At 32.1% G+C, this 20,116-nt stretch overlaps 1 protein-coding gene across 2 annotated transcripts in view; it reads left to right on the forward strand.

Annotated features, from left to right (window-relative positions):
* Nucleotides 1-20,116, forward strand: part of LOC108569620 (synapsin) — a 41,856-nt gene that overhangs the window by 7,259 nt on the left and 14,481 nt on the right. For both annotated transcript variants that reach the window (XM_017931243.1, XM_017931250.1), the window contains 3 exons: nt 5,002-5,505; nt 5,791-5,901; nt 6,138-6,242. In XM_017931243.1, coding sequence (XP_017786732.1) covers nt 5,086-5,505; nt 5,791-5,901; nt 6,138-6,242 — 636 coding nt within the window. In that variant the 5' untranslated portion in view covers nt 5,002-5,085. The remainder of the gene's footprint in view (nt 1-5,001; nt 5,506-5,790; nt 5,902-6,137; nt 6,243-20,116) is intronic.

The following is a 20,116-nucleotide window of genomic DNA, read 5'->3' on the forward strand; positions in this document are numbered from 1 at the left end:
AATCGTGGGTAGGGCGACTTAACCATTCGGCTATTATAAAAATAATGATACAAATTATGTATTTGTATAACATAACAAAATTATTTTTTACACATTAATTAACATTTTTTCAAGTCTCTTTTTGTACGGTTTATTTTTGAATCTAAAGTCTTCAATTAGTACGGTTTTGAACAAATCACATAATCATAATATAAATAAATCGGATAATCAATATTAATTTTGATATGTGTTTAGAAGTTTACAGTTTTCATTAAAAACATCTTTTTTTAATGGAAAATCCTATTTGGTTTTCGTGACTTTGATGCTGAATTAATTATTTTTAATTATCGATTTGTGATATTTCATTCCTGCATTCACGTATATTAACATGTAATTATATTTTGTTACGTTAGTATCATGAGCACAAAATAGTTTGTTTCCAATATTCGAAAAGTAACACATTTTTCAGAAATTGTTATTAATTATTACTATTTTTTCAACATTTTATCAATTTTTTTTCTACAATTTTGTTTTTTGTAAGAAATTATTCTATTTTTCTTAATGTCAATTTTGAGAAAAAAAAGTTAATTTTGTATTATGTATATGCTTTTAGTGTAAATTGTTAGCATTTTACGTCGCACTTCTATAAAATCTGCACTTATTAAATAATCCATTGACTCTATAAGCATTTTTATGAGATTTTTTCATTTCGAGAACCATTAATACATTTTTTAAAGACGACGATAATTACACTTTTATGTAATTTTATAAGTGCCTCTTTGTCTGTACTCTCATTTATATTCAATTAAGAATCTGAGTTGAATAAAGACCACTTGGTTTGAGCTAATACACTTTGAATATTTCCGAAGAGCTGAAGAGAAGTGCTTTGTCGGGAATCGGTTCATTACTTATGTGTAACTTGTTTCTCTCTTCTTCTTCTTCTACTCCTGCTGCGACGTTAGCAATGATCTGCATACCCCAAAATGGAAATTTCGTTTCGGTTTCCTGTTGGTGAACTTACTTCGTTTATTGTAGTTCTGCTCCACTGACTTATTTAAATCGCATTTAAGTTTCCAATTCCGTATTCCGATTTCAAACGGAGCATTACTCGACTTGCATCCGAATGCAACTCGTATGCTAATTCCGAATTCTACGCGCTACTTGTTCACGCTATAAACCATTTTAAGGATACCGCACACCAAGGAAGTAAGTACAACGAGAAACTGTAATTAACAGCAGCATTTAATAGTCTTGGTCTGTGGGTTCTCTTATGTGCTCTAAATTAGAGTTCAAATAAATATGTAATCTATATTAAATATAACAACTATTAGTTACCATGGATACAGAATTACTGAATTGACAGCTGTTATGTACAAACTGTGACGTCTGATATATACATTTATCATTTTTATTGTTGTTACAAGTATCAAATAAAAGACATCTTTCTGATATTCACTACTTTGTTGTGAAAATTATTTTTTTTTTAAATATTGTCTTATGTATTCCATATCGATTTCTGTGAAAACCAATAACACAAAATTGAAAATTGAACTGATAGCTGTCATTTGTAAATTGTAATTTGCATGCTTGATTTTATTTTACTTACTTTCTGGTACTTTTGCAAAATATACATGAAGCTAACCTTTATAAACTGAGAAAAAAATAAATAATGTTTAGTACATAATTGTTATGAACAATAATTTATTGTTATTGATTAATCATTGTTATATCATTTCCTCTTACTTATGCGTTCCAAATAATGGAAACTTACTATTACTATGGAAACCAATGACATTAAATTAAAATGACAGCTATTGTGTATTTATTTTCTTACTAATTCTATATTTTTATATAATACTTGAATATTTTTATATAATTTCTTCTCACTTATGGTTACTATGGAAACCAAAGACATTAAATTGAAATTGACAGCTGTCATGTATAAACAGTACCTTGGAACATTTTTCAAAACATTGTTCTAATTTCTTACTCATTCTATGTTTTGTGTTCTGTTGCAAATAATACTTGAAACTAACCATTATAAAATGAAAGACAATTACGCAATATTCACTACATAAAAATTGTTCCAAACTATTTTTTTTTAATTTCATAAAATGTCTTCTCACTTAGGCATATCAAATAATGGTTATGGAATACAATGACATTAAATTAAAAGGACAGTTGTCATGTATAAATAGTTGGCACATCAGTACAGTTAAATTATTAAAACTATTATACTATTTTCTTACACTTTCTATATGTTGTGTCCTTTTGCAAAATATTACTTAAAACAATGATTAAAAAAAAAAGTAGTGTCTTACTTCTGCGTTCAAAATATGGTGGACACCAATGATATTAAACTAAACTGACGTCTGAATTTACCTCAAGTTTTGTAGAGTATTATAAATTTTCTATTTTCAAATAACCGTATAATTAAATTAAATATATACTTAATTCATATATTTTTATCAAATATATTAAATATTGGTTACCATGAATATAAATGATACTAAATTTGAATTGACATCTGTCATGTTTATTTAATAGTTGGTACTCATAATTTTCCCTCACATCTTCTACAGTGTGGTAACAACATTACCAATAAATGTTGTCTTTACTTTTTACTTATTTTTCATTCAACACCTGTCATGATAGCAATTGAAGAGGCGTCTAATCAATATTCTGTTAGATTGACCCGTGAAGGCGAAGATTAACCTATGACCTTTTTCCCTCCGAGTATTTCAGTTTTGTTTTCCTGCTTCCTAGTTAACTTTTCGTTCTGCTTTAATTTAAGCCGCTTACAACGCGAAATCAATTTGCCGTCCGCTGACAACGCGCCAGTAAATTTAATTACATCACGTCCATAGAACATTTCCATCCCAACTATTGATTTACACCAATTATTTCACCTGGGATTACTTAAAATACACACATAGTGTTTTGTGTATTACAAACAATTTACTTTTTGGATTAAAAAAGATACAATTTACTAAAAATATTTACGTTTTATAAAGCGATTATAAATATTTCATAAAAGTGTAATCCATTCAACTGTATTCAGTTGAGTCTAGGATTATTATTATTAGATTTTATCACGGACATAATCTGAGCTGATTTTGGTAATATTGTATTCATAGGATCAGCTGTCAATTTTCCGGAATTATGCTGTGCAACGGTCCTGAGAAATTATTCACACTTGCGACGTCGGGATTACTGTGGATGCGCCGGGTAAAATCAACCCGGGTGAAACATTAAGACGCTCCAGGCGTGGAATTTATATAATGCATTAGACGTTCCCTGTCTGAAGGACGTTTTAATTAAAGTTTTGATGCTTCAGCAAAGATTGTGATCGCAGTGTACTTTCCTCTGTTCAAACAATGAAATAGAGAAGAAACCTCAAACATTAAACGTTGATAAAAAATATTTATTTTGGTGAAATAAGAAACCGGAAATGTTAAAATTTATCTTGAAGACTTGGTGATTATGCAACAAACATTGCTCTAATTATAACATAGGAAAGTTTCTTACAACGTTTATTAACGTTAATTACAGCTAGAATGTTACAAAGACTAATGTTTAAGTTACATGCTGTTACGTAAAATGTTAATATCTACCAGCGTTGTAATTAGTACAAATTGCGGAATGTTTGCGGGACGTACCTAGAGTGTCAGTCCGCCCCAAATGAATTTCCAGTACAGCATGTAAATCTACACTATACAACAAACAAAACAACTTAGTACATGTACAGCACTATGCGTAACATATTTTTCAGGAGTGCTGAAAATAATGAAACTAAAATAAATTCATTGAATGACAGATATATATCTATTGTTTTATGTCATATATTTTTTGTTAAATTTACTATTTATTTCATACAATAATAAAGTAATTTTCATAAAAAACATATTTTATATTTACAACGTTACATAATGGTGGATAATCTAATAATAATTACTGGAATAAGGGAACAAAGTTTAATTTTAGTTTTAAGCGAGGAAGTCTGAAGTTTCATGCGATTTATAGTTTTTAGCGGAGGAACATTATTGTAATGATCGTGATCACTCCAGAAGACTTCGCACTATTACGAAATAATCGCCGGGCAGACATTAATACCGCGTTTTACGAGGGCCGTAAAGGAGATTAATATGGTCTAGTTGGATGGATGAATGCAGGTTCAGCGGAAAAGTCTCGGTATAGCGGCTGGCTTTTAAATCTTTATACAGAACTGTGGCGAAAGTTGTTAATACCATGAGAGCAGGGCAAAACAATCCATAGGGAATTTACGATTGTTCGCAGATTTATTACGTAAGCGTAATCGCGTGGACGTAACTTCGGAGATATGTCCGTCTGGGATAGAGGATTTGATCGTAATTGGAATAAACATTAATCATGTTTAAACCTATTTATTGTGGGTTGTAAATTTATTGAGCTGGGATTCAACTGTAATATATTAACGTTATTATGCAAACAAATTCTGCTAAAACAACGAAAAGTAATAAATACAAATAACTTAGTAATCAATGCAATAGTTTAACTATCATTTGAATCTATCATAAATCAATGATATCCAAACGTTAAAATACTTGATTTCGTAAAGTATGATACAACATAAGATATATGTTACGAATAATTTGGATGCAGCATTAAAAAAAGATTAATATGATGTAACAATTTCAGTTTAAGATTTAGGATTATGAAGTTTTCTTTATTATAAAATGTTGAGATGCAGATTTTTGAGGAGGCTGTGTTTTTGGGGATTCGCGAATGACCGTCTTTTGGTTTTATCATTTATGACAAGTATTATTAGTACTGACTAGAGCGTGCAGCAGTTAAGCTTTGCCTGAATCAGTTGAATTGTATTTAGTTGCCAACATTGATTGTTCCAGTTTAGGAAAAGCAAACCAATGTATATTTTTTCTAAGTATGTTTGTTTCTGTATATATACTTAGCACTTGTATTTGTAATGGAGATGGTGATTATTGTGGTGAATGCGGATGCGAATGATAGTCGTTTGTTTTGCAGGCGCCGCCGCCTCCGGCACCGCCCCAGACTACTGTCGCGCCAAGTGCAGGAGCACCTCCGCCTCCACCAAGCTCAGGCGCCGGGATGGCGGCGGCCAATTCCGCAGAGCTATCCTTGAACTTGAAGCCGGGCTCGAAGACTACAAGTGCTCCGAGCAGTCCTGCCAAGTCCAGGGAATCTCTTCTCCAGAGGGTGCAATCCTTGACCGGACAAGCTCGAGATCAGGGAGCCTCGATCCTCGGTGCCGCCGTCTCCAGCGCCAGCAGGGTGACGTCCTCCGTGTCTTCAGGTAGACACCTGACGCTGATGGTGATCGACGACCAAAACACCGATTGGTCCAAGTACTACAGAGGAAAGAAGATCGGCGATTACGACATCAGAGTGGAGCAGGCCGAATTCAAGGAGATCAACGTCACCGCTAACAGTGATGGGGCGAACGTGTCCATGGTCGTCTACAGGGGAGGAACTCGCGTCGGTCGCTCCTTCAGACCCGATTTCCTTCTGGTGAGTGCTTCTATTAATAGGTCAACGAGGAAGCGTTCCATATCGCACTTTACGGCAACCCCCTTTGTTTCGTGCCGTGCGTACATAAAAACCAGCTCTTCGTTTCATCCGAGCTTACGAATGCACAATAAATCGTCCTTGCACACGACTCACCTACAAAGACAAAATCGATACCTCCACCATTGACACATATCGCATTACGCAATAGGAATATAGTTTCACGTACACATCATTAACTGCGAGTTTTTTTTTTATTAAAATTTTATTTTTTCGAAATGTTTTCAGGTGAGACAAAACTTGAAGGATGCGGGAGAAAACTACAAGAAATTGCTCCTCGCTTTCAAGTTCGGAGATGTGCCCAGCATCAACAACATCAACGCAATCTACAACTTCCAGGTAGGACTAAACAGTATATTATATTTAATATTTACAAACGAAATAAAAAATATACATTGAGAAATAACAGAACAGAAGAAGAATGTAATAATAATAATTAATTAAAATACTTCAGTTACTTATTGTCTACAAGTAAAAAGTAATAAATAATAACAAAAAATATATATGTATGTAAAAAAAAGAAATAATCTATTTCCGCTTTCGTTGTTTGTTCTTGTTGCTGCCGCGTTAACCAGGATAAACCATGGGTTTTTGGACATATGGTTCAACTGCAACGAATTCTCGGAAAGGATTCCTTCCCTTTGATCGACCAAACTTTCTACCCAGATCATCGTGAAATGGTAAGTTAGGCCTCTTTACTCTCAGCTTCTTCTTCGGTTCGTAATGCAAGACGGTGGTATTCTTGGAGCATGCCATCAAAGAGGCGCTCTTCGACCAGGTGCATTGGTTCCTCATGGAGCGCATGCAGATTCCCTGAAATATAAAAATAAACGTAAAATATAAAAGAAATAAAACAGATTGATGAATCGATGCGAATTACCTCGTTTCTCTGGCAATCCTGCTTCTTGTCGGGTCGCCAAGTTTCCCAGTTGCATTCGTTGATTTTTCTGGCGCAGTTTCGATTCGGCGGACAGAACTTCACCTGACACGCGCATCCTTGCCTGTACAACATCTTCAGACCTTTCCTTTGCCTCTTGGTCAGATCCACCCACTTCTCAGATAGACCGCACATATTCACGTGCGCCTGCAGATTCGAAATCTTTCCGGATATAACATAAACCTTGCCTACTTCGAACTGCTGTCCGCACATCGATTCAGACTCGGGGGTGAGAAATCGGCCATATTTCAAGGCCACTTCCGCCTTCTCTGACATCTTGTACTCCTTTCGTATCCTAATCTTGTATTCCCTCTGCATATCCACCACTTTTTCGCGCTTTATTCTCGCCAAAATAACTGAAAAACAACAACAAAAACATAGTAAATAATAACATTCATAAACAGTATAAAATTATATTTATTTTAAACGTTTTCTAAATAACAATATACAATTTATTATTCATTTATTAAAAATGTACTAAGTTATGAGAAACTACCCAATTTAAATTTCATAAATATCAAATATGTATTGCTATAGTCTTTTATAAGAGATTAAACCATTTTGTCTAAACTCTTTATTTTTTTTAAATTTGGCTGAATTATGATGATTATGTATACATTTACTCATATTTAAATGGCAAACGTCCAAATTGATTTTAATGTGATTTTATAAAATATCTACTTATTTTCTTTCAAGAGTTATCTGTTTTCTTATTTTATCTAGTCAATATTTTTATATTTGAATTGCATTTATTCACGTTTCCTTTAATGTTTTTACTTATTTAATATCTTTCATCTTTATTTGTTATAAAAGCTGACTGAAACGTAAGTAAAACAAATCATGGAATTTTTATATTGAGTCCAAACAGATTGAGTTATTAGCATTCCAATTAATATATACCAGTACCTCACATAGTACGGCTTCAATCAGTTCAGATTAACTTAACTAAAAATGTCAAAACAAACTAAATTTTCATTCACAAAAATAATTGTTGTTTTCTCCTTATATTTGTTCATTTAAATATAATTTATATTTCTTTCAAATTTAGTAAATTAATCATTTGCGAATAGTTTGCAGGCGATATATAAATTAAGCGTATAAACTTATACTAATTCAATTACTGTCCAATGAATACAATTAAATTTGAAGCAAATTAAAGCTTTTTTGTATAGTTACATTTTGCTACGATTTTATGTATTCATAACACGCAAACCGCTTATTATGTCATATTCTTTCGCCTTAATCCATTCCAGAAAATCGTTTCCTTTTCCGTCTTCGCTAAATTATCCTTTAAAAACAGAAACATCTTTTTATTTAGAAGCAATAAATTAACAAGAAAAAAACTGTTAATTGTTAATATTATTCGAATTTAATAGTCATTAAAAAATATATAATTATCCATCCGTTCAATTCTACGTAACAAATAATTAAAACGCTCCAATTTTCATGTGAGCTTTTCAATTCGTTGCGTTTCAAACTCATTGCGTAATTAACTTCTATTTTCCCACTTTCATAAATGAATTATTTCTATTTCCAATCGAAATATTTGCTGAATGTAAATTAATGAAAATTTAATTCAATGAAATTGTTTACTTTTGATATTCGAGTGGGTTTTTCATATAGGCTGAATCATGGCGTCTGATTCACTTGTGTTGCCTACGTTATGCACTTACGTTCTTCCATCCGCAGTCTATTTTTACCACCTTCCGACCAAACCGAAGCAAATATAGTAAAAACTAATCATTTTTTTCCGCAAATGGACTACGCATTACATCATCTCAGGTTATACGCAATTCTCACCGAAATAGCGGACAAACTAATATAATCGAACATGTTTTCTTCCTATCCTTGGTGGATTTTGGTAGTCGGCGAATAAGTTGTTGTTAAGGAGAATTCGAAATTATTTTGATTCCAGTTTTTTTTTTTCTTGAAGCGAAGAGTTCCTTACCGTTGGAAGCCCGAATTGAGCAATCGAGATTACTTTTAATGGGGTCCCACTGTAATTTATCTCGCATCCAAAAGAAGTCGCTAAATGCAGATTGCTCTTATTTTAAATGATTTTAACAGGGGGATAAACAGGTTTTCGTATGTAAATGGATGTAATTAGTTTGATTGGATTTCGGGACTCACCGAAGTCAGCGTTGCAGAACTGCTGCTGAGGATGCGTCGGTATGCAAGAGCAGGACTCTGATGAATGGATCCAGAGGACCACGAGCAGGGCCAGCGGCAGCAGCAGTGATTTTCCCATGTTTTTTTTCTACCCTCCCTGAAACACATTAACAGCGTGATTAATACATGAGCGTCCGGACAATAGGGCTTAAAATTATGCAGAAATAAGCAAATACGAGCGAAGAGTTATTTATAATGCGGCATGCAATTTAAATGTAATTATTTTCATGTTTTGCATGCAGACGAGTCGCAATAATTCATCTGCAATGAGCTTCAAATGGGCCGTTTCATTTGCTTCTTCTTTATCCATCAACCATCCGTAATTATCCTATGCACAGATTACATAAATGATCTTGCGCGCAATTTGTTTATTGCTTTCTTGTAAACCACATCGAAAGTCTTATTGCCAGAAAGGAAAAAGACCAGAAGTGTCTTTTTACATAATATCGAATTGCAATAACATCTTGTTTGAGGCAATGATGATGATGATGTTACAAGGCTGCGAATGCAGCAGCGGATGATGCAAATGTGTTTGCATTACTAAATGTATTCAACCCAGAAACATAATTGTTTCCACGCGTCATGCAAGATGTAGGAAAGAAAGAAAGAAAGAGAGAAAAGATTGGTAAAATAAATGAATTGCGGCAGTGAATGAATCAATTCAGAACAGTTGTGCGACTCCCGCATTTGGCCGGACAATTATTTATCCGCGATGCGTAACACATACATTATTACGAGCTTTACCTTAATTGGTTTCGCCTCAACTCGGAATGCTATCTCAATTAAACGCGTATCTCCAAGGGAATATACAAATATGTAATTGCATCGCAAATGCAGAACACTGCTCAAATATTCAATTACGTAACATGCGTTCATCCGTGTGCGAAAATTTTGTTTACGAATCTCACTCAACATCACTAGATTGAATGCCAAAGTAAGTTCAATTTACAAAACGGCGATATTTTCAATGTTCTCTCGTGCATATTAAAACAGAAATACTTTGCGTATTGTCGCTTCAATTAGTGCGGATTCACTATAGTACGGTTTGATAATTTCAAAACAAACTAAATTTTAATAAATTACACACCATTATTTGTTTTCACATACATTATCTTTTCTTTATCTATTCAGTCAAGTCTCATTTTGTGTTGAATATTTTTATGCGGTTTAAAAGTCTTCTATTAATCCGGTTTCAAACAGTGCGGAATATTGGCAGAATAGCGTTGTGCCAAAGCAAGTTCATTTTACAAAACGAAGGATTTTCAATGTTCTCTCATGCACATTATTAGAGCAGTACTTCGTTTAGTGCGGCTTCGATTAGTGCGAATTCACTATAGTACGGTTTGATAATTTCAAAACAAACTAAATTTTAAAAAATTCTAGAAAAATAGTACACAATTCTTTGTTTACACAGAAATAATCGTTTTTGTCTATCTCTATTTAGTCAAGTCTCTTTTGTGCTGTATATTTTAAAAGTCTTCTATTAATCCAGTTTCAAACAGTGCGGAATATTGACAGAATCGATCAATTTACAAAACGAAGGATTTTGCAATGTTGTCTCATGCACATTAATACAGCAATACCTCGTTTAGTGCGGCTCCGATTAGTCCGGATATACTATAGTACGGTTTGATATTTTCAAAACAAACATTATCTTTTCTTTCTCTATTCAGTCAAGTCTCTTTTTGTGCTGTATATTTGTATGTGGTTTAAAAGTCTTCTATTAATCCGGTTTCAAACACTAAAGTTTGATAACTTCAAAACAAACTAAATTTTAATAAATCCTAAAAAGATAGTATACAATTATTTGTTTACACATAAATAATCGTTTTTTTTTCTTTCTCTATTCAGTCAAATCTCTTCTATTAATCCGGTTTCAAAAACTGCGGAATATTGACAGAATCGATCAATTTACAAAACGAAGGATTTTGCAATGTTGTCTCATACACATTAATGCAGCAATACCTCGTTTTGTGCGGCTCCGATTAGTCCGAATATACTATAGTACGGTTTGATATTTTCAAAACAAACTAAATTTTAATAAATTCTAAAAAGATAGTACACAATTATTTCTTTACACATAAATAATCCTTTTTTTCTATCTCCTTTTAGTCAAGTAACTTTTGTGATGTATATTATTATACGGTTTAAAAGTCTTCTATTAATCCGGTTTCAAACAGCGCGGAATTTTTCTATGTTCTCCCATACACATTAAGCAATACCTTGCTTAGTGCGGCTTCAATATAGTACGGTATGATAATATGATAGTACACTATGCGATAATTGTTTACCATTGTTTTTCAATGAATAATTCTATTTGAACGATATTCAAGTAAGATCTATTAATTCTAAGTATTATTCGACTAATCACTAAAGTATAAAATTATCATGACTAATATTTTACTAAACATCACTAAATCTTTGCCATAGTTAATTCAATTTACACATCGGTGGAATTCACAATGTTATCTCATACACTTTAATAGATTTCCTACTTTGTTACATAATAACAACATGTTTTTCTTTGAACAATCCATTTGAGCAATATTTAGCTTAGACCTATCAATTCTAAGTATTTGTCTACTAATGCCAAATAAAGTATCATGACTAATATTTTGCACAACTTGTAAAAAAACATTCATTATAAAGTAATGCAATATTATTTTATTAATGCAATAACTAAAAATTATAAAAATCAAAGATTAATTAGTTAGTGAAAATTTATTAATTGCAAATTGAGATATGTCAATTAAGAAAAAAACATAAAAAACTCTATACTATATTATTATTCATACTTTATTTTACATAAATAATAATTATCCTGAAATTGTTGTGTTTTAATGATATTTAACGTTTCTTAATTTTATTTTAACAACAATAATAATTTATTGGCTAGAAAAGTTTTATTCTAAATTAAGTATTATTTTATTAATTATTTTTCCAATTACAATTGAATTTGAGATGTTTTAAGTCAATAGGAAATACAGTAATACCTCGCATAGTGCGGGTAATCGACTCTTCCAATACCACGGATTATTTCAAACCGGACTAATCGAGAATTTAAATACATACATAAAAATAAACCACACAAAAAGAGAAACACGATCATTTATGTATTAAAAAAAAATGTTATAATTTAGAATTTATTTTGCTTAATTAAAATTTAGTTTTTTATGAAATGTTGAAACCGGACTATATTGAGTACGATCTGATTGAAGCCGCACTATGTGAAGTATTTCTGTACCAAAATTATGTAATAACATTAATCACCATAGGCTACATTTCGTTAATCAAAATATACTATAATTATTCAACAATTGTCGTGATTTGGTTTAACGACATTAATTAATTCAGTTTTGAAATCATTACATTCATTCTTTCAGACACTTGATTATATTTCTTAATTTATATTACATATTTCAACATTCGTTTTGTTGGAACATAAACTGTTCTATTTTAATTATATTATATACAGATTTTATTTCTTTCTAAATGAAATTTCTTTACTCAATCTGAAGGTAATTAATGTAATCTCTCGAAAAGCTTTTAGAATTAATAGGGAAAAAAACATTAACAAAAACAGGCGAAGGAGTTTATCTTAATTAATTAATCCACACTTAATTAGTTCAATTTATTAATCAATAGAATTTCAATAATGTTCGTAATCAATTTTTTTCATTTTGTTTTACATATTTCAACATTGATTCTTTACTATGGTCGTAAAGAATCAATGTTTAAATATTGGTTACAGTACAGTATAAAAATCAATAAAATTAATTATATTTCTCATTTCGTCACTATTTTTCACTTTAAACTGTTTTATTTTAATTATATTCAATGCAAAATTATTTCGTTCTAAAATATGTTGTCTTGAAGAAAAAATAAGTATTTTAAATTAGGAAATATTTCTAATTTTAAGTTTTGTAGTAAATAAAATTTTCTTTTGCTAATTTTAATAGTAACACATTTTTATACTAGTATTTTTTTTTAATGAGAAGATTTTTTATAAATATTTCAAAATGTTGTTCCTTTCGAGAATATTTTTTTTCATTATTATAAAAATATTCGATACAATTTTTAAATAATTAAATTGTTTTCTTTTGTTAATTTACTATTGTTGAAATCTGACATTTTTTAGTAGAAATATTATAAATATTACCAAAGACAGCAATACCTTGCACAGTGCGACTCCGATCAGTGCGGATTCACTGTTTGAAAATTTCAAAACAAACTAAATTGTAATGAAGCAAAAGAAAAATATATAAGACCTCGATTAGTCCCGTTACCCGCACTATGCGAGGTTTTACTGTATTATGATAAAACATAATAAATTTCACATTAGATCAGAATCGGTGGCATCCAAAATCCCTACAGTATCAAAATACCGACAACCATATTCACGACAGTATCCAAATCCCGACAGTATCTAAATCCCAACGACGATAATCCCGACAGTATCTAAATCCCAACAACCATAATCCCGACAGTATCAAAATCCCAACAACCATATTCACGACTTTATCCAAATCCCGACAATGTTAAAGTCCTCTACTTAGGAATTAAATTATTAGTTGTGATTAGGAGTAAGCCTTTGTTCATAATGATTATTAATCATTTTCAGGGAATTCGGCCTGTTTAGTTTTGTTTATGATTCATTTATATAACATTAAAAATAAATTAAAATTAAATCTTAAAGTTTATTATAAATAAGTCAACGAATACACATACAATATATAACAACAATTTATAATCTAATTGCATTTTAGATTATTTCAAAATTCGCTAAATTGTTTGGGATTTTGATACTGTCGGGATTTCGAATGTCAAAATACAAATCGATAAAAGACTAAGTTTTCTTTAAATGTAATAAATTTGAAGTCTTGCAAAACTTTTTGAATCAGAAGAAAAATATTATAAATTACCAAAACAAAATTTAAAAAAAGCAAAAAAATAAAGTTCATCACATAAATTAATAAAATCCAATCTGTCGCAGGCAGCCTTCTCTCCTTTCATAAATTTCAAAACGCTCGGATCGTGATAACTCCATTCAGTTATTCAAATTTTATTCGGACACGCTATTTGTCGTCCCGTAATTTATTCCTTTACGATGAAAACGAAAAAAAAAAGCATAAAATAACAACTCTATAAAACCGATCGTAATTATTCGCGGAATCCATCCACCCCCGCGCTCACGATCAATCCTGAAAAGCTTTTCAATCAATAAATCCATCACACATCCAGCCATAAAAGTGCGCACATACATCATATTACTATTGAAAATGAATGGCAGCCAGTGTATTTAGGGGATACGTGAAGGAATTCCGACGTTATGCAATGCGGACGCGAGAAAAAGAAACACAGAAAATATTTACGATTTCGAACAGAAACAGTTTCAGCGAGAAATTTAGCTGAAGGCTGGCCGATTTTTAGAGCCGCGATTTATTAACGGCGCTCCGGACGATTAACTTCAATGTCAAACGGATTGGATAATCGCCGTGATTAGTAATAATAACAGTCTTCAGCTCCGACACTTCGCTTCGTTTTAATTATATATTTTGTTTATAATATTTTTTAATTAAAATAGTTTAGGAATTAATCGTATACGTTGATTCGGATATGACCTCAGGCTAAGTTTTACGTAAGTTGTTTACATGCGCTATTGTTCTACGGTTAATTGAATAACAGGTCGAGATCGTATATCATCGAAGTTTATTGTTTTTCGAGGGAGTTCGGTTTATTGTCAAATGGTAATGGCGATGATGATTCCTGGGTTCGTCGGGATTTATTTCCAGGCAATATAATACGACCCAGGAGTCTCGACCCAGGATGATTGCTTGCTGCTAATGGTGAGCGCGCGGTGCTGGGCAATAAACAGCGAAACAACGCCGAAGACCATCTAATAATTGAAAGTTAATTCCTCGACTTTAACAGCTGTTGAAGCAGCGTGAGGTTCGCATTTCCCTCCTAAACATAAACATATTGCTACTTGCTCCCAAAGCATTACATCAAGCCTTGTCGCATCCACAAAGTTTCAGTTTACAAAATAAATCCTTACATATTTCTAACCAACGTGTCTCGAGGAAAACGGAATTATTTGCATAAGCAATGTTTGGCACAGTTAATTGTGAATGCAAAACTTGACCCTTGACGGTAACTTCAACTTCTTCGTCTTCCACTCTTCGCATTTCCAGCGCGAGTTCACGTCAATCAGCGGAGGATCGATCGTATACACATTCAAACACACACTCGCAAATCGTCTCCTTCCAAGCCACGATGCGTGGGTGCATTTGCGATCACCAACTTATAAATATCCTGTTTGTTTCTTCTCGGAGGAAATTTATCGCTTCGTGTACTCGAAGAAGAAAATGCATCAACACATTTCGTATTAAATATGTAATTGGCATGATTCACAATGATGATGATGATGGTAGTGGTGGTGATCTAAGAGAAGACTAATTCGCCTCCACCTCTTTCCTTCCTTATCTTGATTCTCACGTTCTTGTTTGCCGCGCTTCTGGAAGCGTCACCGAAACAATGACATCGACACGCTGAAATCACCATCGCAGCCAGGACATGAATATTCCATGCATTTTCTGGTGAAATACACCTTGAGAATCAATTTATTGGAATCAACCTTACTCCGATCTGAATACTCAATACATATTGCAAAATGCAATAAGGTTTGTTGCAAATAAAAAATACTGACTTTTCGCAACTTAAACTTCTTGGAATCAACCTTCCTTCTCAATATATAATACATTACAAAATGCAAGATTTGCAGTAGTGAATTTTTACAAAAATAATCAACTATCACAAGAAATGGGAATATGTTTGTTGTTGGAGGTATGAAAAGGATTATAATATTAGCAAATCTCTTAAACTAGCTTAGTAATTATCTATATTATATAAAGAAAATAATGGGTTAGACTTAATCATTTAACAAGTTCATAATATTTATTAAATGTGGTAATTTAAATTTAAAATTCATATTTCTAAGAGACTTAAGACTTACAGCTTGCACTTTCTGAATATATCGCTGTTATACTGAAATTAAAATAATAAGAAATAATCCTGTAATAATTGTATCCACATCAATCAATTTCAATAATCTGTCACTTACATACTTAAATGTCATCTATTTCATTTTCAGATTAGAAAATTGATCAAATTCTCAACGTCCAAAATGAATTACGAAAATATTGATAATTAAACACAGCTCAAATGACCTTCAATTTAATCTAATTTATATGAACTTCTAAATTAATAATAAACATCAAAAAATTACATTGGTCACCTTTTTTATATGAGCAACTGTCTGATTAATATGTCATTGAAATAATTAATTCTGATTTGTTTACTTTAATGAGCGAAATAAGTGATCACTAAGACAGTTTTCAAGTAAATGTTGTGGATGAATCACCGAAGCTTAATTGAATACATCTGTCATTATATTGTTATGAAGAATTCGGAACCACACATATAAGGAATATCGATATTACTGACAAAAGCTAATAGTTTTTTTTAAGTTATTTATATTCATTACAAAATTATCTAATTTTTCAATTTAAAATATATTTTTTTTAAAATAAATCATTTTAGTTTACAATGTTTACATAGGCTGTGCACTTTTGACAGGTTCAAGAAACTATATGCTTAATTGAATGCAGCTGTCTTTATTAAAAATTATATAAGAAAAAATACTGTTAGACCTTGTTTAGGGCTTTAGATGCGTTCCTGAAGACAAAGCGCTATAGGAGGTCATTTTAACACATAACAAATAGGGAAACGGTGAAGTTGTATTTATAGTAATTTGCATTTATATAACACAACCATTTGAAGACTGAAATATTAAGTTTTTTTTTGTGATGAAGGTCCTGGCTCTCCTGATACGATCGCACCCAAAACTCCTCTTCTTGTTTTTGCACTCCTGTCAAAATTTGCATCATTCACTACAATTTGATCAACGATTTCGGTTATCGTTTCTAAACTTTTTTCTAATAAAATCTGTAGCAAGTTCTTTTGGTTCATCGTTTTCAGAATCACTATTTTCGCGTTCTTCAATTCCTTGTTCTGCCAATTCTTGAAAGTCGACGTTCGTAAGACCTGCAGTAACTCCTAAATATCTTGCTCGTCTACATCTCAAACAAGCAAAGATTCGTGTTAAGGTTTCTAGCAAAACGCGTTATATCAAATCAGCGTTAATCGAGACAACGAGGTCTTAATGTATCCAAGTTATTTATATTTATTAGAAAATTCACTTACTTTTAACTTAAAATATAAGTTTTCACTAATTTCATTTAAACAGTTTCATTTGATTTTAAAATTTTTACATAAGCTGTGCAATTTTTATAGATTCAAGTAAACGTTGTGAATTCACCATAAACACTTCAATAACTTATTTATATTATAAAATTATATCAATTTCAACTATTTTCAACAACAATTTTCACTGATTCAATTAAAATAATTTGCTATTTAGATTGGTTGTGATATTTTAACAGATTCAATAAATCACCATAAAATGCTTAATTAGAAATAGTTATAATTATATTATGAATAATTCCATTAAAGAAAAATATAAATCAAATATCAATATTCTTGTCATATCCAAATTGACGTTTCTTGTATATTACAAAAATCTCTCCTTTTTCAACTTAAAACATCAGTTTTTCTGATTCAATTTACTTAGTATTTTTTTTACTGTTTGTAAAATGAATTTCTTATTCATGTGTCATTTATTTTTTATTTATTATTATCCATTTTATTTGAACCTATCATAATTAATAAATTACCTAAATATGCATCTTGGAAATACATATTCATTGAGTTTTAAGATAAAAAAAACAAATTAAATGTGTTTCAAGTAGAGTACAGTATAAGTAAAGTACCAACAAATTGTATTATAAACAAAACATAAAACATAGTGATTGCGTAACATGCAAAAGTTTGCCAAACAAATAATGATTATTTTATTTTTCGGAAAAAGTTCTTTAGTCATCCACTGCGCGTGACTTTAATGTACAAAATGATTCGTTTTATTTTCTCTTTCTCTCGATTCTTTCCACCTTTGTTCTAGAGTTATTACTCCTGGGAATTCACTATTTTATTTAAATGCTCCCAAAATGCGAGACTCGTAATGTTATATATGCTTAATAAATTCCTCCTCGTTTCGGTGTGGCTATGAATATGTTCTTTTTTTTTCTTTTCTGTATTTCGCCTCTTCCTTCACGTTTCCTGTGAAATATTGTTGCGATATAAAGCTGATATTTACGAGACAATAATGCTCATATTTCAAATTAAGTATAAATTTGCTTAAACGATTTAAAATGGGAGCATCATTTTTTTTTAAATACTGGAACGAGATGAATGAAGTAAAGGCGTCTTATGTCTTGAATTTTGTTGGCGATGCAAATATTTGCGCTGCGATTATAAAACAATGTGTGTCTCTGATAGCGTCATCTCCGCGTAATTACCTCACTTGTTAAATATTATGCGCAAAAAAAATTATAGTTACAGAGTAATTTTTACTCATTTCCTCCAGTATTTTTTCTGTACATGGAAAGAAGTTTGAGCTAAGTTCAAGCCCTTATAAGAAGCGTTTCGGTAGGAAGAATAACTGATCGTGAAGGCACGTTTCTTAAAAAGGAGACAACCTCTGCAATAAACTTATTAGCTCGGTCACCAAAAATAGAGCCGTCTGCAAAATTCTATTGAAGAAAAAACAACAACATTTACTTCGGAACGACGCATTCCAACTGGACTGCAACCAGATTCTAAATATGAACCTACACATGAGCTATCGAGAGCGATTATTCAAATCGACATCCGGATAAATTGGATAAATACCAAATAATCGAGAAGTGTCAACAAATTTGATGCATATTTCCATGTTTTTTTTTTGTAAATGTTTGAATAATGCAAAACAATTTGATGATTTGATTGTGTTATTGATTCATTTGTTATTGAACGTTTTCGAGTTTGCAACGAATGTTGTCGCATGAAAATAGCTTGAGAATTGTTTGAAGTTGTGAATAGCTTCAAGAATTCGTTTAAAAATTCGTGGCGACTTTAAGAAGTTGGTTTGTGGATGCGAAGCACTAATGGAAATTAGATACTGGAGTATCCTCGTTTTTTTTTTATTTTCCAAAAATAAAATTGATTTACGTAAACCGCAAAGCCTATTAAGCGATTAAATGAATTTAGTGGTTAGTCCGGGGTTGCCAAAAGCCATTAAATAAAAATACGGTCCGAAGTAATCTTGATTTAGCCATGTTATTTGCCGTAAATATCGCTTGTTATTATAAACATCTGATTGCTGCAAGAAGATGGACGGGTTGGGTTTGATTTGATGATGTGTGTACGCAGTTGGTATCGATTCACGTGGAGTTGTTGTGTATGGATGAAGAAATAGGGTGGTGTGAGGGTTTGGAGCAATCGCGGTGACCGGAAAATAGCTTATTCCGATGCAATCTATTTCTGTAATTTGGCCCTCACTCGTCGCGCACACCTCCTCCACTCGCTCCGAGATCGAAGAATGGGACGATATCAATCACTTTCGTTAATGAATATTTGAATTGGGAATGTAAATTGGAGTCTATTTCTGGGGGCGATGCTATTCTCGTAGCGCTGAATCCTTGCCCTCGAATCGAACACACCTGTGGGTCACCATCATCATCACTGTAATCAACATACAAGACGCACGCAGAGAGAACTCATTGTTTCCGTTCGGAGGAGATCCCTCGACAATCGCGTATGAGGCAATCCGAAACACCTACTGGACTCCGATTCAAGTGACAATAAACGCTTATTTATGGTACCATTAAATCTGGATCCATCTCACGCACGGACTAAAATAATGGACGGTCTAATTCCGGTACACGCCTTACACCCAAATGAACCGGCAACAAAACAACGACGCGTCCAAAAAAAAACAACACTCCTAGTTCGTTTGTTTGGGACCCATCATCATCCGTCGAGCGAAACCGCAGAACATTAATTAGCGCTAAGTGCTCCACGATTGCACTGAACTTGACCCAAATTTGTAATAACGCGACTATCTTAGAATTGATTCGATTCCTTTTATCTCTTTGGGCCGGTGGTACACGCATTGTACCATCTTTTGAACTTGACTAGTAGGGAATTATTAAAAATTTCTAGAAAATTCCGAGGAAAGAGGCATTACCCTTTAATGTGGATGCTATGTCAAGGTATGAATCTTGATAGTCCATACCAGTGTTTGTCAAACTTTATGGTCCAAGATCCCCTTATGTACTTAAAACATTTAGCCAGAAGAATGGGTATATGTAGAAAAATATACTCTCCCGTCTGTTATCAATTTTTCTGCGGCACCCCAAGTACTTAGGACCCCCACTTTGAGAATCATTTGTCCATACCATCGGATGTTGATTCAGTTAACAAAGTTGTTTAGAAATTTAGGAATTTCTGGTC

Source organism: Nicrophorus vespilloides, unplaced genomic scaffold, assembly GCF_001412225.1.
Source record: "Nicrophorus vespilloides isolate i.1.1-1 unplaced genomic scaffold, Nicve_v1.0, whole genome shotgun sequence".
Taxonomy (NCBI): Eukaryota; Metazoa; Arthropoda; class Insecta; order Coleoptera; family Silphidae; genus Nicrophorus; species Nicrophorus vespilloides.